At 41.5% G+C, this 27,787-nt stretch overlaps 1 protein-coding gene across 1 annotated transcript in view; it reads left to right on the top strand.

The window, feature by feature from the left end:
* Positions 1–27,787, top strand: part of arap2 (ArfGAP with RhoGAP domain, ankyrin repeat and PH domain 2) — a 100,515-nt gene that overhangs the window by 13,914 nt on the left and 58,814 nt on the right. Inside the window, exons 7-10 of the mRNA XM_070929618.1 lie at positions 2,087–2,207; positions 11,205–11,398; positions 17,816–17,922; positions 25,007–25,206. Coding sequence (XP_070785719.1) covers positions 2,087–2,207; positions 11,205–11,398; positions 17,816–17,922; positions 25,007–25,206 — 622 coding nt within the window. The remainder of the gene's footprint in view (positions 1–2,086; positions 2,208–11,204; positions 11,399–17,815; positions 17,923–25,006; positions 25,207–27,787) is intronic.

Genomic DNA, 27,787 nt, shown 5'->3' with positions numbered 1-27,787 from the left:
CCGTTAACCCATACTTGGGGTATAATTATCAGCACACAGCCACCAAGCTAATTCATCCACACACACACACACACACACACACACACACACACACACACACACACACACACACACTTAGTTTCTCCTTTCCTCACCTTCCTTTAACTTCTGTCTAAATTTAGAGAGAGAAAGAGGGAGATATTGGTGTGAAACTCCTGGGGAGAGAAATGCACAAGGCTGGTTGTCGGTAATTAGGTTGAGCCACTTATTGCCATTGTTAACATCCTGCTTTAATATGAGAAGGACCCCTCCCTGACCCTCTTAGGCATCTTCATTTCTACATGTCAGTCTTTTTCCCACACGCCTACCCTTCCTCTGCCCCAGCTGCTTTTTCTTCTTGAATATGTATTGCCTCTGTGGCCTCTTCCCTTTTGTTTTTATCTTCTTTCCCATTGTATCTCTCCATGCTCATTCTATTTTCTTCCTCTCAGTCCTCTCCTTGGCCTTTCACACAAACCTCTTTTTTTTTTCTTTTTAGATTTTCATGCTCCCTCCATCCATCCTTCCCTCCGCCCCCCGCTCTCCATAACTGACTGTGCCGGCTGGTGTATTTTTGGCTGTATGGTCTCTAGAAATAGGCTTTTGTGGATGGCAAGGTCACCGGCTTAATTAAGAATGGCGAGAGGGAGTCAGAAGTTCACTTCCTTTTCTTCCTTGGTTCACTCTTCCTTTGCTTACTTCGCACTCTGTGTCTTCGGGTACAGTAGAGCAAATGTACAGTATTGTGTGTGGCGATCACCACAAGCCATTATGTTGTGCACAGGACTGCAGAGAATCAAAATTCAGGTCAGGCCAGTTGAAGAGCGCCGAGAGAAAAGAGAGACATGTCTGTTTTTCTTTTTTCATACTTTGCAATGATAATGACATTATCGACATGAATAATGCAATGTCTGCAACGACCCCCTTTTTTTCCCCTTTTTTATAACCCAGTGATTTTCACGCCGCTACAGAGGCGTAATGTACTGTCCTCCAGTTCACTCTTTTACAATCTGAGATGTTCCAGCTTTTTCCAACTACTTTAAGGGCATTTCTCTATTATACTCACCACATCATGGTGTGAATACTGATTTGATGGCGGTACCATTCTGTCCTTGCTTCTTTAGAAGTGATAATATTGACGTTTGATTTCTTTTCTTTTTTTTTCTTTTCTTTTTTTTTTTTTGCTCCTTCTGTCTCCTTTTCATATTGACAATGACCCAGTACTTTAATTGCCATTGTCAAGGGAGGCTGTAAAGAGGGTCATGAAACCTCCAGTGCAACATCCTCCTTATTTGGATGCCTCCACTAGAGCTGCTGGGAGGAAACATGGGTAATGAAAATATACACACACACAGCCCGATCCCACTTTACCTAACAAGCACTTCCTGTGCTTTACCCAAATCCCCCCAGTACAGCGTGCCTGTCTCTTTTGAGAAGTTTGTTTTCAGCTTGTAGATTTGTTTTATGATGTCTCCTAACACCCAAAATGACTCTGTGTGTTATTCTTGTATTTGGGCTTCTTTAGTGCCATGCTCTTCACTTTGGCCGCTTCCTGCACCTGTAGTTCAAATAACACATATTTCAAGTCTATAACGTGAGTTATTTATGTTAATGCTTAACAGTATGCAGCCCATATGAAAACGTATAGTATGAGTTTCCTGTTTGTATTCCTGCAGCAGCTTTAAATGCTTCTTGTCCTAGAGCTCTGTGCCGTTTATCAAAGTTACTGTTTGAAAGGGAACAGGGAAGCTATTTCTGCAAATAAATTTGATGCTGTATTGATGGGTTATGGCTCTAGCTTGATGTGGATGTTTATCAGTGGCGTTTCAAATTGAATGCGATCCTAGCCGACGGTAATACAACTCAGAATAACTCATCTATTGATGCAAACAATGCGCTGGAACACAGTAATTGCGGGTCTACGGATGCAGATGACGGGAATAAGCAACAATTCCATAACATTATTAGCATGCGTGAAGCTGCACATTTTTCTGTTTGTGTTTATATACCTTAGTATATGGTTTGTGTGTTTTTGGCAGCACTCTCATCTGTCTGTCTCTCTGTTTAGGAGATGTACTCCAAAGGTATGATCCTGGCCAGTGCTATCAGACAGGTGCGAGGACTGGGGGACAACAAGTTTGAGGTAGTCACCACCCTTCGGACCTTCATATTCAGGGCTGAAAGAGAAGGTACAACAAGTGCATCCTTTGCTTTTTTTTTTTTTGTTCTGCATTTTGCTTTCTGTTCTCTCTGCTTACCAGCCTGCCTCTGTCGCTATGACCGTCTGATTCCCTGTCTGGCCTTGTTTTTCTCTCTCGTTCTCCCTCGTTTCTCTGCCTCTGTCTGTCCTGTTCCCTCTCCCCCCTCCCTTTCCGTTTGTCTCGTTCTCATCTCTCTCATTCTTACCTCACTCTCTCTAAATGCCCATGTTGTAATCTTGTGCTTTCTCTATTTTTGTCTCTTTTTTTCACATGCAGTTTTCTCTCTGCCATTTCTTACATCACTCGAAATCGATTTGCAAGAGACCTATATGTAAAGAAATAGTTCTACGTTTTGGGAAATTTTCTTTCTTTATATGAGAAGATCAGTCTCATGTCTGTGTACAGAGATGGGGTGTTTAGCCTAGCTTAGCATAAAAAATGGAGGTAAGCTAAAACTCTCTTGACTCTGTCTGATTAAAAAAAAGTACAGCTCCCATAATCTGGAAAGATCAGTAATTAACATGTTATATTTTGAAAGTTTGTGGTTTTAGCGGGAGTCACTTGCTAAAGCATTAGCTAACAAACAACAACTGGGCACAGTGACTGTGCTCAATCTGACATTTTAGGAAAGACACTTGTTTGCTTTCTCTCTTCTTGATTGATATCACTGTCATGTCTGTGTGGCGAATATGAAGCGACTGCCAGCAGTCGGTTTGCCTGGTTTAGCATTAAGCCTGCAAACAGCTAGCCTAGATCTAAAGCTTACTAATTAACACGTTATATCTTGTTTGTTTCAGCCTCTGTTACGATCTCTGTTTAATCTAATGTTGCGTGTTAAATACAGAGCTGGATTCAGGACGTGCTGACTGTAAAGACTGGAAGAAGACTGTACTGACACGGTTAGCCTGGCTCTGTCCAAAGTTAAAAAATACACCAAACATCTCTAAAACTAACTAATTAACATGTTAAAGCTTGTTTGTTCAGCATGTACATATTAACATGTAAACAACAGATTTAAAACTGCCAACTATTTTTTTTTTTTTTTACTTTGGAGAGAGCAGGCTAGTTGTTTCTCACTGCTTCCAGTCTGGGAGGCAGGGGTATGGGTGTGTACTATGGTGCTTAGGGAGATCTTGGTGGCAGTAATGACTTCATGTCCCTGTCTGAACCTATGTTATTAAGTCAATCTAAAGGGAGTGTGTTTAAAAAATGAACAAATTCTCAAATCTCCCAGGAACTGTCCTTTTTAATAGTCTCATTCTTCCTTCCTCTCCTCATCCCTCTATCAGCCAAAACGGAGTAAGAGTTGTCTCGTCTTATCGTCTTTCAGCTGGAAGCTTTGTCTGTGTCGGCCTTAATGAGAGGGGAAAGAGACACTTTCCGCTCCTTACCTCCTGCCTGCTTGATGGCAGTCTATTAGGTGGCGCAGGTCAAACTGCTCATTCACTAATAGAGGGTCTGTTTCTGGGGTCAGATGCTGGCCGCCCTTTGATTCACGTGGACAAGTGAGATTGGATCTCTGCGTGGTTATGGCGTCGAGAAACCTTTGACTCATTGTGTGGCACAGTGTGAATATTTGAGAACATGGTAGAGGGATCTTTATCGACCAGATCATTGAGACCTCAATGCAAGTTATTGACATCTGTTGAGCTAGGAATATAATAGTCAATAGTTGACCTATTCATCATTTGTATAGAGCATCTGCTCATTGCTCTTGATAAGTTCAGCTGGTTGTTTATTGCCTAGTGTTGAGTTAGAAAACTTTATAAAGTGTTAATAGTGCGTTTTTATAGCTTTTGTTTGCTGCCCCAAAGCTGCCAAAATATAAATCAATTACAGCTTTCAGCTTTACCCTTACTTTTACTTCTATACCAGAGTATTGAGTGTTTGCACCACCATTTCAGCCAAAAACAGCCCTTCTAGACAGCAGTGGATGAATTGGATACAAGCTAAAAATCTATGCCTGTAGTACTAACTAACTACATAATTGCACTCTCAAGTACTCGTAACTACACCTTAAACTACTGTACGTGATTCTTCTACTACATTGTTTTAGACACTAAATAATCTCACAGTTTATAGCAAACACAATACATGCATGTGAATGAAGGCCTTTTTTCTTGGTTGTGTGTTGGTCAGCAACCACTGTTGTTATGATACTGCTTAAGTGTATAATGCTTGGTGGAATAATGCTATTTATCAATTATAGATCAGCTAAAAAACATCAGTTTCATACAATTTTGCATCACCCTGGTTTATAAAAAAGCAATGTAGCCAACAACTTTCCCTTTAAATTTTTTTTCATCTATTTTCACCACACTGAGCACTGAGCGATCCTCCCTCCTCTCCCTGTCGATTCAGTGCATCATCATATCGATGACTGCCAGCTTTTTTTGTCCGTTTATGAGTCGCGGGTCCTCTGCGGTGTCATTTATCACACTGTCTGCTAGCTGATCGTCATACGTCACACTCAGCCGTCCTGACAAGAGCTAGGAGGGGAGGAGGCTGTCTGATTTTTGGAGGTGGCCTCTGACCGCCTGGGATCGGTGGGAAGCTTCTCGCAGAGGTGGCTGCTGCCGTCAGAAAGACAGGGTCGGGAAGAGAGATGGAGAGGACAAGAGAGAGAGAAAGAGAGAGAGGAGGAGGAGGAGGAGGAGAAAACTTGGCCTCATCACCTCATGCATCTTTAAACAGGCCCACTCGCCTTGTGGCGGAGAGTCATCAATCTTAGGGGAAACACATGAGAAAGAGGGAGACATGAGGAGACAGTGGGAAAGAAGGAGTTGGTTAGTGAAGTGGAGGTAAGGAGCTGCTGGGCTGATGCAGTTGGGGAGAGAGGGGGGGAGAAAATAGTGGAGTGATGGTCAGAGGAGTGTGCGAGAGTGTTAAAGGCATCCAGGAGGGACATTAGAAGAAGGGGATGGGAGAAACGAGGGAAGGAAGGGCTTAAACGAGGGAATAACAGGGATGGAGAGAGGCAGACACGCAATCTCGGTGTGAAGAAGCAACAGAGAGGTAAAGGCAGAGATGGCAGGGAGAGATGAAAAGGGCAGAGTGAAGATGGGGAGGGGGAAAGGAGTAGGGAGAAGTGAGTGAATAATTGAAGGCCACCGGAGAGAGTGTGCACACAGCTGTCGGCTGATTCTCCACTTGGTCCGCAGGTGGCCTCTTCCCTCAGGTACTGTCAGCTTGAGAGAGGAGAGATGGAAGGAGGAAGGAAGGCAGGCAGGGGGAGAGAAGGAGGGAAGAAAAGAGATGAGGGGGGTGATGCGGGGAATAGTGGCAGCAATGGGGGAGAAGAAAGCCAGAGTTTGGCAGGAAGAGACACGCCAGAGAGTGATGGAAAACGGTCAGGACAAGAAGGAGAGGTGTGGAGGGGATGCAGACAAATACGCTACAAGAGAAAAGATGGGATTCATGGTGTAAAAAAAAATGTCGATGATTTGTATTCTGATGCTTTTGCCTCTCCACAAGCCTGCTCCTAACACATGTTGGTTTTGTTTGAGATGACAGGAAAGAGAGTTAGAGAGCGATGTAGAGAATAAGTAGGGGGAACAACAAAATGGCTGGGAACAGGCCACAGAGAGAATGATGGCAGAAATATAAACTTAGGAGGACATAGAGTGGGAGGAAAGTTGTATAAACTGTAGTACACATTTTTCTTTCATTGTGTTTGTCCAATATTCACTCTCCTTTTAGCTCTGTTTTGGTCTGCAGATAGATATCGGGCTCTTCAGCAGCTAAAAGCTCTACTGTATTCAGTAGCTAGCTGCTAACTTTGTTTGTGCTGTGCAGGTAGCTCACAGTTTTTTTTCTACTGAAAACAGCTGCCTGCTTCGGTTGATGAGAGTGGTGAGACTGAACCAAAACACAACAAGTTGTGAGCTGTAAATCCAAAACAATGGGCTGAAAGACGCTGAAACACCGGCTGAGTTGGATCTGCTGATAATTATCTGTGGACACTTGTAGTGTGACACCTTTCACAGTATACAAAGTCAAGTGCAGCTTTTAAATTAAATTGTAAATAAACGTGAATCTAAATAATCTCAAAGATACAGTATCTTTCTAGTCTGCATTATTATCCATGTCAATGTGTTGGCCAGGCTCACATTTTAAGTAAGATTCATCCAACAATATAAAATACAGTAATATATGATGAACATACTGTAGATTAAACATTGAAGAGTAATGTAAATGTTTAATTCTGTGTTGAGCATGTATGTTGCGGTGGAAGGATTGAAATGAGAGAAAACAAAGCAAATGGCCACAATCCCTCTGCTTTGTGTATTTTATTTTTTCCTGTTGACGGAGACTGCGTAGGCGCCTTCTTAGTTCTCTGTTGAGCGCTGACTGGACCTGGCTCTCATCTCATCCACTTTCAATGAGGGTTATCTGCCGCTCTCCCCGTCTCTCTCCAAAGTAAAGTGGAATAGTCTTTCAAACACACGGCTATACATATATCCCTGAACAGGCAATGAAGCTAGATGTGGCTGTCGGGTTTTAGTGGCGGAGAGGAGCTGTGCATTCTTTTTATATGCATGCAGAGGTGAGGGCATGTTTGCACACTGAGTGAAAATAATTTTGGCAAGCGCAATAGACTGTGCGAGACTGTGTGTGCACAAACAAACAAAAACATATACTCAATCATATGCAAGACACATCCAGGCACACAAGTCAGATGCACATATGCTGCGCACGCAGGCGTATAGGCATGCCACTGTCTCGCTGCTCCTCTCGAGTTCCTCTCAATCCTCCCACCTCCTTCCTCGCTCCAGCCCTCCCTCCCGTGCTCAGATTGACAGCTTCGGCGAAGAGGAGAGTGGAGGGAGGTAGGAAGGCCCTGAATAAATGAACAGGCAAATAAGTGAGCTCAGGACAGGTAATGGAACTCAGAAAGCAGGGTGGGAACGGAACAGTAAAGCCTAGTGATGTAAAGAGCAGTCAATAATTGAGTAGGCCATTCATTATTGATACCAGCTCTTTGTAAATTCATAAGAATCTGGGGGGGTAGCCAGACCAGGGCTGAGTTTGGGACCAGGCAGCGGATACAGTATTTGGGAGCTAAGGGTGGGGTAGTGCGTGTGTGTAGGAGTAGGAGAAACTTTCCCTCAGAAGTGGAGACGTTGGTGGATGTGTTCGCATGCAAGGTCAAAGACAGGCACATGTGCGCGAAGGCTGCGGGGGGTCAGAAAGTCAGAGTCAAGAGGCTAATTAAGGTCAATTTAGGACAATGTCAGGCTGACAGTGGCCACGAAATGATTGACATGTCGCTGAGAATGCCATCCTCCCTCTGTCACCCTGCAGAGGGAGAGTGCTGTGAGGACACACCAGCAGGTCACTCTGAGGGTAACACAAGCTCACAGTTGGCTCTGTCGAACTAGACAGCAAGGAGAAAAAAAGTAGAGGTTCTCTTCAAATAATACAGGTAACACACATGCACAGCGATACTCAATGGTTTTCATTCGAATATCAGCTGATATTTGTATCTGATTAAGATTTTCACCCTGAAATTACCCAATGGAAATGTCTGAACTGCTGTGTTAATTATTTAAAAAAAAAAAAGAAGAGACAGTCAGACCTGAACCAAGTAGACTTGAGGATAATTAGACCGGATCCAAAATGCAGTCAACCCAAACAGACCCAAATAGAGAGATAACATCAATGCTAGAAGCAGCATGATGAGCCGCCCAGTAACAAGCACCTGCTCTCGAAAGGAGTAGACACTCTGTGAAGCGTAGTAGCAACTATGATTTTCATTATTCATTAATCTGATGATTATTTTCTTGATTAATTGTTTGGTTGGTATGAAATGTGAGTTTTGAGACATTTGAGTAGCTGACAAACACATAATGAAGCCATATTTCTGGCTCTAATTGCTGTTGCTTCGGTTATTCTTTCCTTGATATATTTCCACAGTTGTAGGAGGTGGTTTAGGAGAAAATTGGTAACGACCACCAGAAGCACCTGCAGCTGATTTTTTGTAGAAAAAGACTTAATTATACTTAAAAACCAGACAAGTAATCATAGCAAATGTTTATACTCTGGTCAGTTTGACAAAAGAAAGACATCCTAAGCCATCACTGTATTCTGTGTGAGTGTTTTTTTCCAGGATGTGAAGCTGACTTCCAACTTGGTGCATACACGATTTACTCGATCAGGATCGTGCTGTGGTGGCAGCTGTGATTGATGCTGGCTTAAAAGGACACAAGGAATGGAGTATTGCAAGAGGAGGATGTCATATTTACTCCCAGTTATTTATGTCATTGGCTATAAGCTAAATATGTGTGCATTTATCTTAGTCATCCAGGTAATGAGATGTCCAATGAATCCCCTTTTCACCAGTCCGGTACATGGAGTTCTTTGTTGCATCACTCTGAGGTGCTTTGAGCAAGACACTCGGTCCCTACCAGCTCCAGGCCTTTTTGTTGTCTATGTCAGCTGTGGAAAGAAAGTGAAAAGACACATTTTTCCATTGTAGAGATCAATAAGGTATCACAAAGCAATTATTCTCTCTATACTTAAATTGGCATGCTTCAACAGCATAATTTGTTAACCTCCCACAAACATTTCCTCATGCTTCCTTAGCCTACACAGCTAATAGTACCATTGATTTTAGTGACATGATTTGTGTGTCGGAGGTCTTTCCTCTTTTGGCAGAGAACTGGCCCATAATAAGCATAATAATGGATAATAAAAGGAAACTGAGGAGTCATTACGCCAAGGAAAGGCTTGTCCTCTGTGCCCTGAACATTTTAATAAAACACACAAGAACCATTTGAAAGTGCAGACATGGAGTTCTCTTTTTGGGGAACATTCACAAGATCCTCCATCCATTTGTTGTTTGCTTCATGGGTATCCAAAAATACATTTTCCTGAAAAAGGGGGTGTGATGACCCCTTCTGACCACACAAATGTTCACTGTTGTTCTGAGAGTGTCACTTTGTGTATTTCAGAGACGTGTCATTCTGTCAGGGGTATTGTTTTTTTAGTTTTTGGATGATGAGTTGATAGTCGCACAGGTTTGAATTGATGTGCATTTTCTTTTTAAAAGTGTTGTTCCCTTATGATTTCTTTTTTAGAAAAGAGGGTGAGTTGTTGCCTGTGCTCAGATTTACAGGTCCATCCCAACTGCTAGTTTTCATATCAGTTTACAGAGTTTTTGGATTTCTTTTCCTTAGTCTTTTTCTTGTATTGAACAGTTACCACAGTGGGTGCTGCTTTGGACCTGTGCTGTGTATGTGTGTGTGTGTGCGCTTGAGTGTTTACAATCCTCTGGTATCTCTTGCGTTTCCACTTTGCTGGCTTTGATAGCACAATGTCTTGGGCGGTAGGGGAATGGGCTTTACAGCGCCAGTTTCATGTCTTCTTTTATGTTCGTTTGAAAACTTGTAGAGGGAGATATCTGAGAGGTCTTTTGAGTGTACATCGTTTGAATGTAAACCCTGGATGGAACATGATGCATTGTGCTACGCTTGAGCCATTTAGCTGTGCGGTAATCCAGGGTGATTTACAATAAGTTGGAGATTCAGTGTCCTGTCCAAGGACAAATCATTTTTGAAGTGCCAGTTATAGGACAATCCTCTGAACAGGCATTCTCCATTGGCATCGCAGGCCAGTCAACGTTTGGATTTATCCATACATGTGGGGCTGTAGTGGTAATACGCTGCATAGAAAAAGTTTGGATGGTGGTGCCTTTCTTTAAACCAAGAACAGAGCAAAAATCTAAGTCTCCTATAATGTAAACCGCAAACGTTAGCAAGTCAGGCAAACTAGCTTTGTACCTACAGTAGTAACCTAGTGTTACTTCCAAGACCAAGACTTCATTTGTGAGGTTGCAGGTCACTTTAAAAGAAAAGTCTGGGTCACAACTAGCCTATCCACTGTGTAATATTTCCCCAGCATTAGCAGCTCTGTCCAATTTGTTACCCTTGACACCGTTTTTCTGGACTCATCAGTTAGTTTTCATCCTAAAAGCCTTTTCTCTTGTAATGTTAAACATGAAAACATATGGTTTAGAAATAAATGTGTTAGCTAAGCAGCCAAACAGGGTTATTTACGTACTTTTAATTTACATAACTTTTACATACTATAATCCTAGGACTGACTGGCTCTACACTGCAATACAAGAACAATGCTGTGTCTTATGTCCTTTACATCATTACCTGGTGAGGATGGTTGACGGCTTGAAATGAGAACTTTTGTCTGTCTGTCTGAAATCAAGGATCCATAGTTTCAAAAATTACTACGAATTTCAAGTGGTAAATCTGCCGTCATTATAATTGTAAACTGCACATGTGCCGTCTGATAACTTAAAGCTTGACAGGACATAGCGAACAGTCAGTTGCTCTAAAGACACTTGTGTCACATCAAATTACAGTGATACTCCTTTACAGCTGAAATAAACTGCTCCTTGAAATATTTTCACACCTTCCTGTGACTTTGCTCTTTTGTTCTCCAGGTTGAGACAAAATAGTGGATTCACAGAACTGTCGCTGCGTCTAATTAGAACCTATATTTTTTTAATTATATATTTTAATTAGGTGGTGTGTTTGACTCAAATTACCCCGTTCACATCTTGCCTGAGGCTTTGCATATCTCAGAGTAGCAGCTATCTATATCTCTAGTGCTAGACTTGGCACTTTTCAGCTTTGCAGGATATTCTTTTTCCAGGGGCTAAGTTAATTTTCACCAATTGTAGCTCATCCTGTGTTTCAATTACTTTTTAGACTGGAATCTTCTGTATCAGTATGCAACAGGGGTTTAGCAGCCAACAAGCCAGTGTAACTCACTGAAGGGAAGCAAAAATGATGAATTAACAGTATGATTCAAAGACTTTAAGATGCCCTGATCTCTCTTTGTCTCTTTCTGGCCTTTCTTGATTTCTTTCTCTTTTGCTCTCTTTCACACACTCATACTTGTATCCACATGCACCATCCACCTCTCTTTTTCTCTGTTTCTGTCTCTCACTCATGCACGTGTCCACAGGGGAGCGCCAGGAGTGGATGGAAACTCTTCAGACGGCCACGCGCCCCCCCGCCTGCGGCTCCCAGAAGCGCTCCGACAGCCTCCCCCACCCCTCCTCCACAAACAAGCGAGGCTTGCTGGAGCTCCGCGGTTACAAAGGCAGAGTGCTGGTGTCCCTGGCGGGGAGTAAAGTCAGGCTCTGCAAAACAGAACAGGTACTTCCAACACCGCCGGGACTTCCTCTCTACAGGATGACAGCTTCCTGTTTAAAAGGAAGATAATAATCACAGCCTATTCAGAGCAGATGAGGCAGAGATGAAGATGTTCATGAAAGATATAGAGATGCTCATGAATGCGTAATGCGTAATGGAATTTGTAAGGAAGGAATGTAAGTAAATATATATATATGTGTAAAAAACTGCTTCACTGAGATATACTGCACTCTATATTTGGTGGGTACAAGCAATGACTGGGTGTAGCCACCTTACTTACAAGTCAGCTGTAAACTTTGTTGATCAGACACTCAAATACAATTACGACCAGTGCAGAGCAATCTGGAAAAGATGTGGGGAAAGAATGAATGTATAGTGAATATATTATTGTTATATAATATATAGTTAGTGGAAGCAAAACCTTATTAGCAGATGGAATTGGGACGATTCTTTTGATTAGCGGCAAGCATCTAAGATTAGCAAAGTTGTCTTTCCATTCATCCATTCAGTAATTGTGTTTTAGTCTTTCAGTGTTGTTTGTAGTTCATTGGTGAATGGTAAACAGCCTTTGCTGTTTGGTGAATGCATACATCGATATGTTGGGTTTATATTTAGGTTTGAGCCTGTTTCAATTTCAAGCAGTCTGTAGTTATTGATTGTGTACTTGTGTAACTCGGCATAATGTTGAACTATTCCTTTAAGTACATTTGTCTGACTTGTAGTAGCAGTAGAAATACTCATGACTAGTAAACTGATATTCATGTGCATAATGAGTGGAGTTCCCCTCTTACATACTGCTAAAGTATTAGCATGCTTACTTATAGGGCTTTGTATCCGTTTCAGAGATCATTTCTTGTTGACACTTGACCAAAAAGTCAGTGGGGTCCTTTAAGCAGCCGACTTAGTTAGTATTATTGTGTATTTACAATATATTCTTTCAGACAAATTCACTCTTTTTGATAACTCACATCTCCCCTTAACGAGAGAATAAAGAAGAGATAAGTTTTCTCTTACTCACAGTTTCTCTAGAGTCTTTCTTATTTGATGTGAGTCCAATTAAGCCCTGATAGTCCCTGCTCACGTACAGAGACTCTGTTCTCTGCCTACTCCTGTCCCTGCAGCAAGATATCTTATCTGAGATGGAAAGATACCTCGTACGCAGTGATACTATTTCTTAAAGTGCCTCACACGTATTTGTGTGCATATTTGATAATGCTACACGCATTCGACTCATCCCCATCCCTCCTTAGTTCTCATTTCGTTTTGCTCGCTCTTTTAGTTTTGTTGTTTGCCTTTCATTATTTTCTTCATTAGCGTGAACAAACATCTTTGTTAGAATTCTCTTTTGGGTATCACTCCATGTCAGCACATTTCCACTTCCTTGATCTGAGACAGCAGGAGAAACGGAGGGAAAGAGAGAATCAGAGTGAGAGAGCAAATTAATTGTATTATTTCAGCTTACAAGCTAAATCCCCGGCATAAATGCAGCGGCTGTGCATTTTTGTGGAGAGGAAGGGAGACAACGACTGAAAGGCAAGAGAATAAGAGACGGGCACAAAGAGATAGAAGTGGAAAGATGAAGTGAAAGGGATGGAGGGAGCGCTTCGGTGCAGAGGTCGCATGAGTGAGAAACGAGCGTTGGTGGTTTGTAAGAAAAAGGAGAGTGTGATGGAGAGCAGGAGTGCAGGGAGGGAGGTAGACCGTTGCCCCGTTCAAGTTCAGTGGAGTGGAGTATTTAATCTAACATGATGAACGAGCTATTGGAAACATCATCCTCCCAGCTCCTCCTTCACCGCCCCTACCCCATTTCTCACGGACCGTAAGCCCTGTGATGAAGCTGTGTTTAAGGTCATTTAAACACCAAGGTAAAGAAAGTCAGACAGTGTGCAAAGTGTGTCACACACACACACACAGGTTTACTCTGAGAGAGATCTCTGTGTCATGAGTTGCATAGGCAGATGGGTACAACCAGAGTAAGTTGTTTCACGTCTTATCATCTCATACATCACAAGTGTTCTCTGGTTCGTGTTCACTCTGGTAGCTGAAGGACTGATTGATCGTTGGATGATCATCTTTCTTGCTGTCATCCTGTATGTAATTTAGCTTCCTACTAGCTTATTCGAACCCAGTTATGCTGGTGAAATCTCGGTTGAAGCGAAAACACTCACTGGAAATGTTTTTCTCTCGCTTTAATTCCTACTTAGCATAAGTTCCACATACAGTAGAGCCTTCTCTGGTGAGAAAGGCACTCTGAGTATACAATAACAGCGAGACTGAGGATTTAATTAATCTCCGCTTTAATTAAATCTCTTTCTCATTTGCGCTTCTCAAGATCTTCTTTGTAACAATTAACATCATCCCGAGACTGCAAGTCCGTTTTGTCGAATTTGAGACACAAGAGTGAGTCTCGTTTCACCGAGGCCCTCCTCTTGTAATGAGTTTTGTTTCTTTTTTGCCTACCTGATACAGCTAAAAGATAGTCAGCTAATTTAAACTACTCTTGTTGAACTACTGTATGTGGTGAGTGCAGAGGAAAAGTCAGGGAATCGCCAGAGTCAGTAGGAATTATCCTCTGCTGACCATCATGGTCTGTGCAGAATTTCACGGCAATCCGTCCAAATGTTGTTGAGATATTTCAGTCTGGTGGTGGGCAGGCTGACCGATGCTGCCACCCCTAGAGCCATGTTGCTAGCATGGCTAAAAAATATTGGTTAGTGCATCTGTAAATATTAAATCGGATCAGAAGTTTTATCTGAACAAGCATGTGATTCGTGCTTTGAATCAGCCAGGTTGGTGCTAAATTGGCTCATTTGGGATTAGAAACCCAACCTCAGGACCTTTTTGTTTTGCTAAACCTACTCTTGACCAACTCAGCCACCCTCACACTGAAGCAGCAGTCAGACTCATGAAGTCTTTATAGTGTGTGTTCCACATGCACAGTGAAGTTTTCTGAAATATTTTCTGCCAAATGACTGACAGACTAACGCGGTGTAAAACCTCTCCTCACTTCAATACATGACTTTCAGAAATGTTTTCAGAATTTAAATTTTTGTTTTTGCCTTAACTGAAGTTGCTTTTGTCTCCGTATATTCAACCAAATGATTTGTCTTTTTCCGCTTCTCTTTTTGATCCTCTATGATCGTCCATAGCTCCTCGCCGTCCTTGGCCTCTCTGTCTCTGTCTCTGATGTTTAAAATAAGTCTTTTGTCCTCCATCAAGTGTGTGCTCTTTCAACTCCACCTATCTCCGCGAGTCGGCCTTTGCCTGCTTGCTTTTAGAGCATCTTAAGCAGCTGAGTGGACATGGAATTGGAGATAGAACTAGAGGCTGCCTTTGCTCGTCTGACTTCTTTTAAAGCAGCTCGGCGCTGTGGAGTGACTGACTCACACAATAAGAGGTTGGAAAGCTTTGAAAGAAATTATAATTGGATGCATGGCTTGAATATTCAGAGTGGGCCTTTGCGCAGCACTTACCAGGTTAAGGTTATTCATGTGTGAGAGAAATCCATTTTCTCACACACTTTGCGGGAATTTTGTTGTGTTTTCTTGATTTGAATAGATTTTTTTTTTACTCTTTAAGTTGATGTTAAGATGAAGTTCTTTGAAATGCTTTATGTAATATGGTATGTGGACAAAAAGAGCATAAAATCACACATGCGTACGAGCATTTGCCTGAGGGCCCTTTCCCCCCCATAAGCGCCATTATTGCCACCTACCCCTTGGCTGTTGTAATTGGGTGAGTTATTTTTACCTCTAATGCCTTTCCTTCCTCTCCCCATCCCTCCTTCCCTCCATCCTTGGTGAATTAATTGGAGAGGGCAGGAGGCCACGGCACATATTGGGTAGGTAACGAGTGGCGAGGGCTGGACGGCCGCGAACACCCAGCGCTCTAATTGGCTGCCTGAGAGGGATGAGGGTCATTAGGTATAGGTGACTGCTTTGCCCTCTCAGCACAGACACACACACATACATTCAGACAGGCGGGAATCCTCACGCATGTATTTGCGCTTGCATTACAGACGCCTTCCTCCTCCATAGTGTGAAAGAGGGTAATTTAATGGTAATACGTGTAAACCGTTTGTCCATCTGTGTTTGAATTACAGCTGCACGTTGCATTGAGATTCTTGAATGGTTAGAGAGAATGAGCTTTGAATTAGCTTAAACTCCATATATGCCCGCACTCTCATTAGAGCGTCATGCATCTTCAAACCTCGGAACATACTGAATTTAAAAGAGCGATGACTGTACGGTGTTATAATTGATAGGATAGGGAGACAAGTTCCTGCTGCTTTCGAGCCCTCACGTCAAAACTTTTAGCTCAATTAGGACCTGGCCATACAGCAAATTCACTTCAGTCTCACTCATGCTCTCTTGCGCCTTCTCTTTTCTTTATCTTTCTCTGTCTATCTCTTGTGTCACCCTGTCTTAATTACTCAAAATGCTCTGTAGGGTCTAACTTCTCCATACTAGCCTGTTGCTGTGTTTTTATTCCACTCGCCCTGTCCCAATATCATTGTGCAGAACTGGAGGATAATTGCTTGAGTTTTTCACCACAGTCCTCTAAATTTGTTTGAAGTAGTCTAATTGGGGCTAATGATGGTCAAATGAAGATTAGCCCCAATTGAACCAACCCACACAATACTGAAAGACAGGTTGGAAATCGTGTAGCATGCAAATATTTAAATGACTTCCTCCTTGTGTTGCAATCTGCAAAAATTTGGCTGCGCTGAGAAGTTTGTAGCTAATTAGCTGAAGAATTCAGCAAGAGACATGGCAGCGCTCTCACGCACATACATAAACACACGCGTCTTTGCCCTGCTAGGCCATGTATTCCCAAAAAGCGCCCAATCAACAAAGATGGTGTCGATTCATTTTCTCCTCTTTGTTTGGTGTAATTAGTGTAAATTGTTTTGCTGGCGAAGTTAGTTCGCAGAAAACACACATGCTTTAAAGCTGGCACAGCATGGCAGCATTTAGCGCTGCTCGCTAAGGCGGCGTTTTGTAAATCGCTGTTGAGGAGCGTTGGCGCCGGTCCTGTTTTGTTCTGGCTCTTTCTACACACACACATTCTCACTTTCTTTCTGTCAACTGCTCAGCTGACCCCTCACCCGTCTCACCCACACTCAGGAAGGATTACCAAGACCTTCTTTCGCTTATACTTTCTCCTTTCTTTCCCCTTCCTTTATGTTCTCGCTGTCTTTCTCTCCCCCATCTTTTGACTCACGTTTGTGGAGTAAAGTGTGTGTTTTTCTGTATTGTAATTTTGGACGCTCTATTTTGATGTTGTGCCTATGTGTGTGGGTGTAGGTGCACTTCCTTTGTCTGTTTTTCTGTCTCAGCTTAGAGCTCAAGGCTATAGAAAATGGTCTAAACCGCTGTGAGTGTTGTGGGTGAAGTGGAGGAGGGAGGGGCGCGGTGTGACGCAGAGTTATAGTGGAGCTTATGAAAACTGTGCCTCTGCATCTAACCCCTATTTCTGAAATGGGCCTCAGAATACATCGAGGCTGAAAGCTTGGGTTGTTTGGATTCCCCAGATGCACCTTTGCCTCTCACAAGGGTTTTGCTTTTTCATGCAGGTATACACACTTTCTGTTTCTCTTTAACACTGGCACACACGCACGGCTCGCACAGATTTGGCTTGTGCGTCATTGGTGAGAAGGAGAAAAAGCTGATGACTGTTCATTGTGTTATTGGTCTGTCACAAACTATTTTCAGCGTCCAGTACCATTTCCATTTCCTGGTTATCTTAGCATTAAGCCTGGAAACAAGGGGAAACAGCTAGCCTGGCTATGTCCAAAGATAACGACACCTTCCCATCAGCACCTGTAAAGCTCTAAAATTAAGTCATTATAACTCATTTGTTTAATCCTTACAAAAACCAAAGTGTAAGAACAACAATTTGGGTTTTGCACTGATTGAACAAATAAGATATGAAGTGTTAATTAGTGAGCTTTAGATGTTGTTGTTGGTGGATTTTGCTACCTTCAGATAGCTAGCTGTTTCCCACTGTTGTCAGCAAAATGGCTTCTGGTGGTGAATGAAAAAGTGTTTTAGTTTGAGTAAAACTGCTCCAGAATTTCCAGAACATGTTTTGTCTTACATTTAACTTAAAGGAATAGTTCGACATTTTGGGAGAAATACACTTATTTGCTTTCTTGCCAAGAGTTAGTTAGAAGATTGATACCACTATCGTGTCAGTGTGTCTGTAGCTGAAGCTAGGAGTTCATTACATTAGTTTAGCATGGGGGGAACAGCTAGCCTGGCTTTCTCCGAAGTTCAAAATAATAAAAGTACTGTCGTAATGAGAGAAAAAAACAAAGCCATTAATTGTTGATGATTCGATGTGGCTTTGCTGTAACAACCTCACAGTTAATTCATATTAAATCTACGGATCTCCATCTCTCACTTCCTGTTTTTGCAGGACTATAAAGCGGGCCTGGCTATTGCTGAAGTGGAACTGACTGCTGCTAATATAAGAGACGTGGACCGCAGGGGCTTTGAAATCAACACTCCCTTCAAGAACTTCTGGTAAGTCTGGACTCAAATGTGTATGCAGTGTGTACCTTTGCATGCATGTATATGTTTATCTGAGTCTTTTCTTGCCCCCTTCTCCCACAACAAAGAGCCCTTCATGCTAGACTGCATGTGAAGTATGATGTATCTTTGTATCTATGAGAGAGAGAAAAGTGCGCTCTTTCGGTTTGATCTTACAACTCTTACCTCGACAGATACTCTGTTTCTTATTGCTTTTTTCATCATCTAAAAGACGAATGCTATGTGAAGGAATCTCTCCGTGATTACAGGCCCCTAAGAATGGTGTATTCAACAGGTTGCCACTGTAATACACCTCCACCTTTGTTTAAAATCTTGCTGGAGGAAGCAGAAAGGATGTCAAAACTTCATTCATATTCCTTCCTGAAACAAATCTCACTGTCTTATCATCTCATTTTAAGCATATAGTTGAGGAAATGCCCTTCACATACACTAAGCCTCTTGCTACACTGTGTCCTAATCTCAATAATCATATCTCCTAAAGCGTCCATATTCACAGCTAAAAGGCGAGGGCAAGCATTTTGTTTAATCTGCACTTACACATGTAAGGTATTAAGAGTCTCACAGTGCGTTAAGAGTTTAGGGTACTTGTGTGGTGAAAGAATATTCACATAGTCCTATCAGATTGGCCTTTTCTTAATGTTTTTTTATGACTATGGTTTTTCTTCTTACCTGGAGAGCTGTAGGATTAATTCAAACCAGAATGCTCTCAAGGCTTTAAAATAACAAAACTTTTTTCAAAACTTAACTGCCTTCTATTTTCCCCTTCTTTTCAGTTAAATGTGCAAATATAAAACCACTATGTATTTTAAAGTTAAAATCAGCTGCATTGCTATTAAAAAATAAACAACAAAGGTCAAGTGAACAAATTATCAACAGAAAAATGAAAGTTCTTGCTAATTATTTTGAACCTAATTGGAACCAAAGTAATTGTTGAGATTCAAAGGTTCTATAATCTTCACTAAGGTCACGTTCACACCTGTAGTTTGGTTTGTTTGATCCAGTCCTGTTAGTTCTGCTACGTTTGACTGAACTACTTACTGAGAAACTGCCAAAGTACATCGAATAGAGCTCAAGCGCAACATGGCATCATGGACACAAACTGCTTATACAGATCACTTATAAGATCGATTCACGATCAGCAGATGGTTTAGTTGAAGTTTATGGAAAGAGGAATCTCATAAAATCCTCGGGTTGGTCCATTTTGTTTTTACGCCACAAACAAAGCCCCAGTTGTTCTTTCACACCTCCAGTTTGGCTTGGTGGATTTGTGGCCGTGACTAAGGGTCTTTTCAAACCTTTAGTTTGTTGGCTCTGGTTCAAATCTGTGGATCAGTTGCTTTGTGTTCAGTTTCTTCAAACACAAAGAAATTTAAGCATGTGAGAACCGCTCATTGGGTAGTTGTTCGGTAGTTAGTTCCACGCAAAACACTGAAGATGCAGGATGACAGTCAGTGAGTTACCTGGCAGTCCATGACTTCATGTTTGCAGCTCTTGGTTTGTTTGTAAAGTGCTGTAAAGTCCATGTGAACATGACACCCTATGTCCATAGAGCCTCAATTCAGATAAGGAAAAACTCCCCCAAAAAAACCTTTACGTGTAAAAATGGAAGAAACCTCAGGAAGAGCAACAGAGAAGGGATCCCTCTCCCAGGACAGACAGACATACGATAGATGCATGTACAGAATAGACCAACATAAATACAGTATGGACAATCTTGTCAACAAATATGAAAAAAAAAATTCTGGGCCACCTATCCGAACTACAGGTATGAATGTGACCTGAAAGTCACAAATAAAAGTTACAAATTCAGTTAGTTACTTTAAATTATTCAGTGAAATTCACTTTCATTGTCAGCTAAAACAAACCTATACACTTTTAACCTTTACAAAATGTTTTGTTGTGAAACTAATGAGCAGGCGTGTCACAAAGTTAAGACTCGGCTCTAATGAGGCAAAGAGAATCTTCTCATAAGTTCGGCGTCACTCTGTGTTCTCCAGTCAAGTCTCTCACCACACACATCGTAGACTCATTGGTCACTGCATTAAACATGCTACATGAGACCAGGGTCCTGTACAAAAATCAGTAATTATTGACCTGAATCTTTTTGTGAGATCTCTTCTGGGATCTTCATGCAGGTTTCTCTGCCTCTGCAGGGCACAAAGTCTTTCAGGTGACTCCAGTCCCTGAGGGCCTACAATCAATGAGCGTGCTACTTGTTTGTGCTGTAATAGCCCATTTAGAATACAACCGTCACAGCTGCCTGGACAAAGCATGGCTTGTTTGTTTTTGTGCGCTTGTTCACTATTTTCTCCTCATTTTTTTTTTTACCCCTTCCTTTTTTGCCTGTTGCCTTGTGTAAAGATTTGTTTTCCCCCCTCATTCTTCTACCTGTCGGTTGTATGTCCGATCGATCTGTTTGTGTCAGCTCCCTTAATGGTCCCATCGTTTGGCAGCTTCGTTAATACGCTGGACGTAATTGCCATTTTGTGTGAAACAAAAAAAAGAGGTGGAATCAAAATGAGCTCAGGTCTCCTGAATTGTTTTGATGAGGTGATTGCTGAAAGGCTGTGTGTGTGTGTGTGTGTGTGTGTGTGTGTGTGTGTGTGTGTGTGTGTGTGTGTGTGTGTGTGTGTGTGTGTGTGTGTGTGTGTGTGTGTGGATCAAATCGATTGGTAGCCCTGGGAGCGTTCTCCTACCTGCTCAAGGTGGGGATTAGTGAGAAACTCATCTAATCACTTTAAGCTGTGGAGACTCACTTTGGCTTTTCCATTGTTTTGCTGCCATTAAATGGACAGAGCGTTCAGACTGCTGTGGTAGATGCAATAGACGACTTTTATGAGTAGAGAGAATGACAATGAGGCAGAGAGGAGATGTTGCCGAGCAAAGACACTCAACTTTGGAGAATAGAAAAACTTTGGGATCAGAAAGCACTTCTACTAAAGTAAAGCTGCAGATAAATGCCCAGCTCAAGGGCACATTGAAGGAAATCCACAGTTGTCTGGTTTGTTCTCTCTTTGTCTGGTACTTACAACTCCATTGTATCAAGGTGGCAGCGAAAAAAAAAAATCTTTAAAAAGTCCATCTTAAAACTACTTATATGCCCATATGTAACCTGAAAGAATTTCTGGTCGCTCCTGTCCGTGAAGCAAATATTATATATATATTATATAGTTTTCCAACTTTAACTTTGGATTGGAATAACTCATTTCTTTTTTATCTTTTGGCTGTCGCTGTGAAGCCAACATTTATTTAGTGGTGCCAGTGACTGGCATTCAAAATTGGAATCCCATTTTGAGATATATTTGACCTTGTGTGTAGGGTCTGTACAGGACTGTTTTTGTGGCCGATTTTTAGAAGCGCACTGTGATCTGTTGATTTCACAAGGTCTTTATAGAGGCCGTATTGATTATCCACATATCAAAGCACTTTGTTCTCTCAGTAATAAATGCAACTGAGAATGACTAGTTGGCATGTCACCTGAATTTTCAAAGAAATTTAACATATAATTTTCAACACAAATGTCCACTTTATATTTGACTCTCTTACCATTATGTACATTATGGATGCATGCAAAAGGAGCTGGATGCCCATTCATCATTCATGAAGAAAAATTTGATTTCCTCACTCACATGTAGTATGTAGGGTCACAGAACATAAATGCCTTAAACAGCAAATAGGATAAAAGACACCAGTGGGAGTAATACACATATCAAAATTGGATTTCCCAATTTGAATTGTCATTTGACGTTTTATAAAAAATACATTTTCATGAGTGGGGACTGATATTAGGTCCAAAAGCAGTATTTCCAACTCAGACCATGAAGGTCATGTAGGCCAATTGAATTTGAATTTTAGATGTGCTTTTTTAATGGAATAGTTCGACATTTCGGGAAATACACTTATTCACTTTCTTGCCAAGAGTTAGATGAGAAGAACGGAAAGCTACAGGAGATAAGTGGCTTAGCTTAGCATAAAGACTGGAAACAAGGGGAAACAGCTAGCCTGGCTCTCACGTTATATTTTGTTTGTTAAATCCGTACAAAAAACAAAGTGTAAAAAATAAAAATTGTGGTTTTGCAGGGGATTATTATTTTATTTATTATTATCTCATTTATTATATTATTATGTGGTGGACTATTTCTTGGCTGGGAGCAGTGACTTCCTGAAGTCTCTGCTGGTTGCCTGTCATCCTCACATTGACAAGGTTCCAGGAAGTCACTGCCTCCTGCCATGAAATGATTGGGCTGATTTCCTCACCTTTGGACAGAGCCAGGCTAGCTGTTTGCCCTTGTTTCTTTATGCTAAGCAAAGCTAACCATCTCCTGGCTTATATTTAACAGAAAGACATGAGAGTGGTATTGATCGTCTTATATAAGTAATGACAAGAAAGTGAATACGTGTTTTTCAAAATATGTCAAACTATTCCTTTAAAGAATGAATGAATTACTGTAACATAACAGGTTGTAACTCAGTTGTTTGATACAATATGATACAGCTGGCATTATAGGGTTCTTTTAGTTTACTTTCAGCTTTGATAACTTTCCACATTACATGGGAGCAGCGTGGAATAACATGAGAGCTGTAGTTTGTGGCAGGGGAAGACATGATGGCGCCTGAAGCCTGTGGTTGTGACGGTGATTGACATGTTTCAACAACACATGAGATTACTTGAAAGTGGTAATTTTAATGAAAAACATTGCTTGCATAACAGCTTAGTTATATCTAAATTTATAATCAGACAATTTAATTATTGTTAGCTTGTAAAACATAGTAATTTTACTCCTACTCCTCTTACATTTCTGTTCATTTTTCAGTGGTTTGGAGGAATTCTTTGAGGTTTACTTTGATATAATCTTAGGTGTTTAATTCAAATTTCCTTTTATAATTCTTTATTTCATATTTTCCTTTTTACCACCTGTTGTCTTTTAAAGCTGTAGTCTATTTTGCAGCCTCTCCTGAGACCTGCCTTCACTTGACATCTAAAACTCTGCGGTTTGGGGACCTCCACATACTCTGGCGCTGCCTCCTGCCTCCCTTTGCTCCTCTGTGGTTTTGGAGGCCACGTTGTAGTTCAGCAGACGTTTTGAGCAGTCATGTCTTTAGACGGGCCCCGGGCAGAGACCGGTGGGCACAGAATGGCTGAACCCAATCAGCCTATCGATCTCTGCTGGGTTACTTGGGCGAGGCTGGCCCGGTGCACATCCTCTGCTCCGGGCAAAAGCCTCCCCCTTCCCATCGTCTCCTTCCCCCTCATCTTCCGTCTTACTTTACACAGGTTGCCATGGAGACCAGTGGTCCCATTTCTCCTTTCTAAGTGCTTCTTTCAGTCAAGCTAGGAGTCTCTGTCTCTCTCCTTTTCCTCTCAATTCTCTGTCGCACAAGCTCACACATGCGCACAGACTGCTTGTTACATACACTTATGAGACATTTAGCTAATTTTGAGTTTCTCAGTACATTCAGCAACTTCCTCAAAATACTCACACCATCCTTTCCATCAGAAACCTGTGCTGTCTGTCCCTGCGAGGTATCTTTATAAGTACTTGTTAGACAGTGATAGACATATCCCATCACTCATGTATGTGCTTGTGTGTGTGTGTGTGTGTGTGTGTGTGTGGTTTCCAAAAAGATCTCTTCATTCTGGAAAACTAATGAGTAAGACATAGATGGATTGAGCGACAGGTGAGTGACTGTACTGAAAGACGTCCAATTTGGGAGCTTTAAAAGTACTTACTGTACTGTATGTGTGTGTGTGTGTGTGTGTGGTGTATATTATATACATGAATTATGTGTTCTAAATGTGGCTGATTGCATCAGTTTAATAAGCAGATGTGATGACATGATTTAAACCTGCTCTTCCAATATATACTTTATTCCCAAAGATGTGTGGACATTACTGCCACCACTCTTCTGGGAAGGCTGCAGGAATTTGCTCCTGTTCAGCCACAAGAGCATGAGTGAGGTCAGGCACTGATGTCGGGCAATAAGTCTTGGATCGCAGTCGGCGTTCCAGTTCATCTCAAAGGTGCTGGACGGGGTTAAGATCAGGGCTCTGTGCAGGCCAGTCAAGTTCCTTCACACCAAACTGGTGTCTAGAATATAATTCAGAGTGCTGAACGCTCTTGGGTTACAGTCCGCTTTCTGCAATAACCTGATTTGTAAAATGACATGAATACGAGAAACTTAAATTCCTTAATTGGGGTAGAGGATTAGAGAAACCTGGTTCCTCCAGCTAGATTTCTCCTGGAGAAAAGTTGATTTCTTGGTTGTTGTACACGTCACTAGGTTTCTCATTGGGTTTCTACATGAACACATGTGCAGACTGAAGACAGGAAAATTATTGCTGTGACTGCAGAGCTGCTCGAAGAAAGAAAAGATCATTACATGTAAAGATGTATTCTCATATTTAAAATCCATCCGAATTTCAACTAAAACTAAGTAGCCTCTATAATTGTTGAACAAGTGGGGTTTCCACCACTTCATGCAGTTAGAATCCAAACTGTCTTCATGTGGCAATGCTTTTGCTGTATTGAAATGAAACCTTTTAGTCTATATCTGCACCTTTATTACCAAGCTTACCTCAGTGCTTTACGTTTTTTCAGTCGCTCACTTTCAAATTGACTCTTAATGTGTGTCCTGGTGGAACAAGTGTGTTGACTGAGTGTTAAACATGCATTTTTAAATGTATAGTCAAGCTGTAAATGTGTTATGTTTATAATCTTTTCACCATAATCACCATCTGTCAACTTTCTTGAGTCTAACGTAGAAATATCCTGAAAACGTATACTACATTAGAACTTTACAGATTTTAGTGGTGCAAGGTGAGACAGATTGATTTACCTGCCCCGACACCCCCTCTTCCCGCTCCCCTATCAATTTCACCAAATCTATTGCAATCACACATAGGCATACACACTCAGCAACCCCCAAAAACTACTCCAAATACTGCACACCCCCGTAACCCTGCCAAGCTATACTATGCTGTTTAATTGCTCTCTCAAATCAAATCAATAACAGTGAGGCATGTGTTGGGGTGGGGGCAAAAAATCAATTGTTGCAGCTTCACCGCCGAGTCAGAACGGGAGAAGGAGGAGTGGATTGAAGCAGTCCAAGAATCGATCGCTGAGACACTCTCCGACTATGAAGTGGCAGAGAAGATCTGGTTCAACGAGGCCAACAGGAGCTGTGCCGACTGTCGCGCCCCGCAGCCGGAGTGGGCGTCTATCAATCTGGGTGTGGTCATCTGTAAGAAGTGTGCAGGTAGGGGACACACACACACACTTGGTGGATGTAGGCACACACACGGAAAAACAATATACTGTACATATAGTGCACTCTGATAAACAGCCCCTCCACATGTGAACACCTGCCCACACACAGCATTGTGTGAATGGAAGCAGGCAGCATGTCAAAACATCTTTTTATATGATAAAAGCAGTGGTTCCCCATCCGCGAGTAGGAACCCCAGAATTGCACGATGATGAACAAGACAGGAAAGAAACTTTGTGTGTTTGTAATTTCCTGAAGTTTCCTGGAAAAACACGAAAGAAATAGAGACAAAGTTCTGAGACTGTTATTTTGGTTAGGATTTAGTTAATTGCATTAGGTTCAGTGTTTGGTTTCCAAGGGAATTTAAAGTAAATATTCATTAATTCTTATATACATATATATGTTTGTATTAACATATACATTTTATTCGGCGCTTGCCTGTGAAAAAAATAAATAAAAAAAATTAAAAAATTCAGCTGATCTGCTTTGCACTGACTAGACTCTCTAGATTATGCTAGTAATATATAATATAATAATTATTGTAAGGGTGTCAGTTGAACCATGTGTCTATACAGTACTATTTTACCCTACCCTTACCCTTATCTCGAATCTTTGCATCTTACTTGGAGAGATTAACTTGAATTTTACTTAGGATCATGAATGCGTAACAACTGCCTGGCTATAAAGAGTCACAAGCCAAACACACATCTTGCTCATATTAATGAATTTTATTTACTCTTTCTGAAGTTATAGCAAAACATTTATATAGAGAAACCAAAAGAAAGGATGTGAAAAGACTCAAAAACATGCTAAAGTAAAAAAAAAGCTTGTTAGCACTCAATTCTTCCTCTGTATGTGTGGCCTGTGGTCTGTTTGTGTCTGTGTGAGTATGTACTCTGACCCAGAGGCTCTTTTGGAATTAGTTCTCAGGTGATAAGCCACTTATGGGAGTTGGCGTCTGGCCTCTGGACTCTCTAATCTATTTGGCAATGCTGGATGGCTCAGATGAAATGACAACAAAGATTAAGCCACGGGCGAGAACTTGGGGGATCCCAAACTGCTTCTTGACCCGCTAAACATGATTAGAGAGAAGCTGCAGCCATGCTTGATGTAGAGGGATGTCTGGCTGGTGTGTAGTTTTTTTTCCCCCTCTTGCGTGCTCCTATACACTTTTCTTCCCCTTCCAGATCTTCTCCAGGCCTGAGATTTCTCTCAGAGTCATAAGTTTTAATGCGATTCTTCACCTCACCTCTGCAAAGCCCATGTAATTGGTACGCATCAGATATCCAACATCCCTTTTCAAACACCCTTAAATGATTTCATTTGCAGGAGTGTTTAATATTACATTTTGTCGACACGCTGGGAGAGAGAGGGTGAATATCAGCAACGAGGAAGCTGTCCTCACACTGTGCTCTCCTTAAATTAGGCGGTGGTCCATTTGGAATACCAATGACTGCTCGCGCTTTTAATTAGCGCTCTCATGTCATGGACAATAAAGAGAAATGCTGAACAAGAGAAAGAGGGGAAAAAAGTAATGAGAAGGCTAATGGTGAAAATGATCCCACATTGGCTTTCCTCTTTTTGCTCCAAGACGGAATGAATTTTAATCGTCTGTATCTTCACTCTTTGAAGTGGAGCTACAGACTATTCATATTTTGTCTTTTGTTTGCGCAGACTTGAAGGATTGTTATTTTCCGTTTTTTATGAAAAAAAGATAATCAGTGTTTATTGTGAACATTCAAAAACAGGTGAAACTGATCAAAAACATAATCATCACCTGGGTGAAAAAAAACACTCTTCACTATAACCATGTCTGTTTTTTTTAATTACTTTAAGAGACACAAATTTATGATCGGCTCATTTGCATTTACTCCCATTTTTCTCTTCTCTTTCTATTAGAAAGTGAGAACGCAAATAGAACGTTTTCATTACGTTACATTTCATTTTCAAACTACAAGCCCCTGTGAGCAGCAGTTAGCTGCTAACTCCAGTTCCCCAGGTGTTTCTCTTTGATGGTTAACCCAGGACATAAGCCCTCGTTCCGACCCTATATACTGGTCAAACCCAGATTCCTCAACTTTACTTCCCCAATAAATGAAGCTGTCCCTCTTTCTACATTGTTTCTTTTGTTCCTTCTCTTTGCCCTTTCTGCCACTATACAACCCGACCAACCAGAGGAAATGACATTACACCAAAGATTGGGATGCCCCTCTCCACACATATCATTGCAATAAACTCTTTGAAACCATTGTGCAACTTGTGGACACGTCTGCTGGCAACAGTTGCCATGGTAACCCACAAATGCAGTGCTCATTGTTCTGCTTTGTTTCCTTCTGACTCGTTATTGAGTGAGGGGAAAATGGCACACAAGTACAGGGGGTTGGAAATGTGATCCATGAACTGTCGCTGGGAAAGTTTTTAATTGGGGCTGAAATCCTTTGCGGGTTGGACACATTTTTTTGTGAGAGCTGCTGTGATGGGAATGCCCTTTTGTGTGGTGTTTTGGTTCCATCGAAAAGATGAAGACATTTACAACAGGCTATTTATACGGGAAGATCACACCATGTACCAT

The sequence above is a fragment of the Enoplosus armatus genome, chromosome 23, assembly GCF_043641665.1.
Source record: "Enoplosus armatus isolate fEnoArm2 chromosome 23, fEnoArm2.hap1, whole genome shotgun sequence".
In the NCBI taxonomy this organism is placed as follows: domain Eukaryota; kingdom Metazoa; phylum Chordata; class Actinopteri; order Centrarchiformes; family Enoplosidae; genus Enoplosus; species Enoplosus armatus.
The sequence above is the reverse complement of the archived record's forward strand: the minus strand, read 5'-3'. Positions and strand labels throughout refer to the sequence as shown.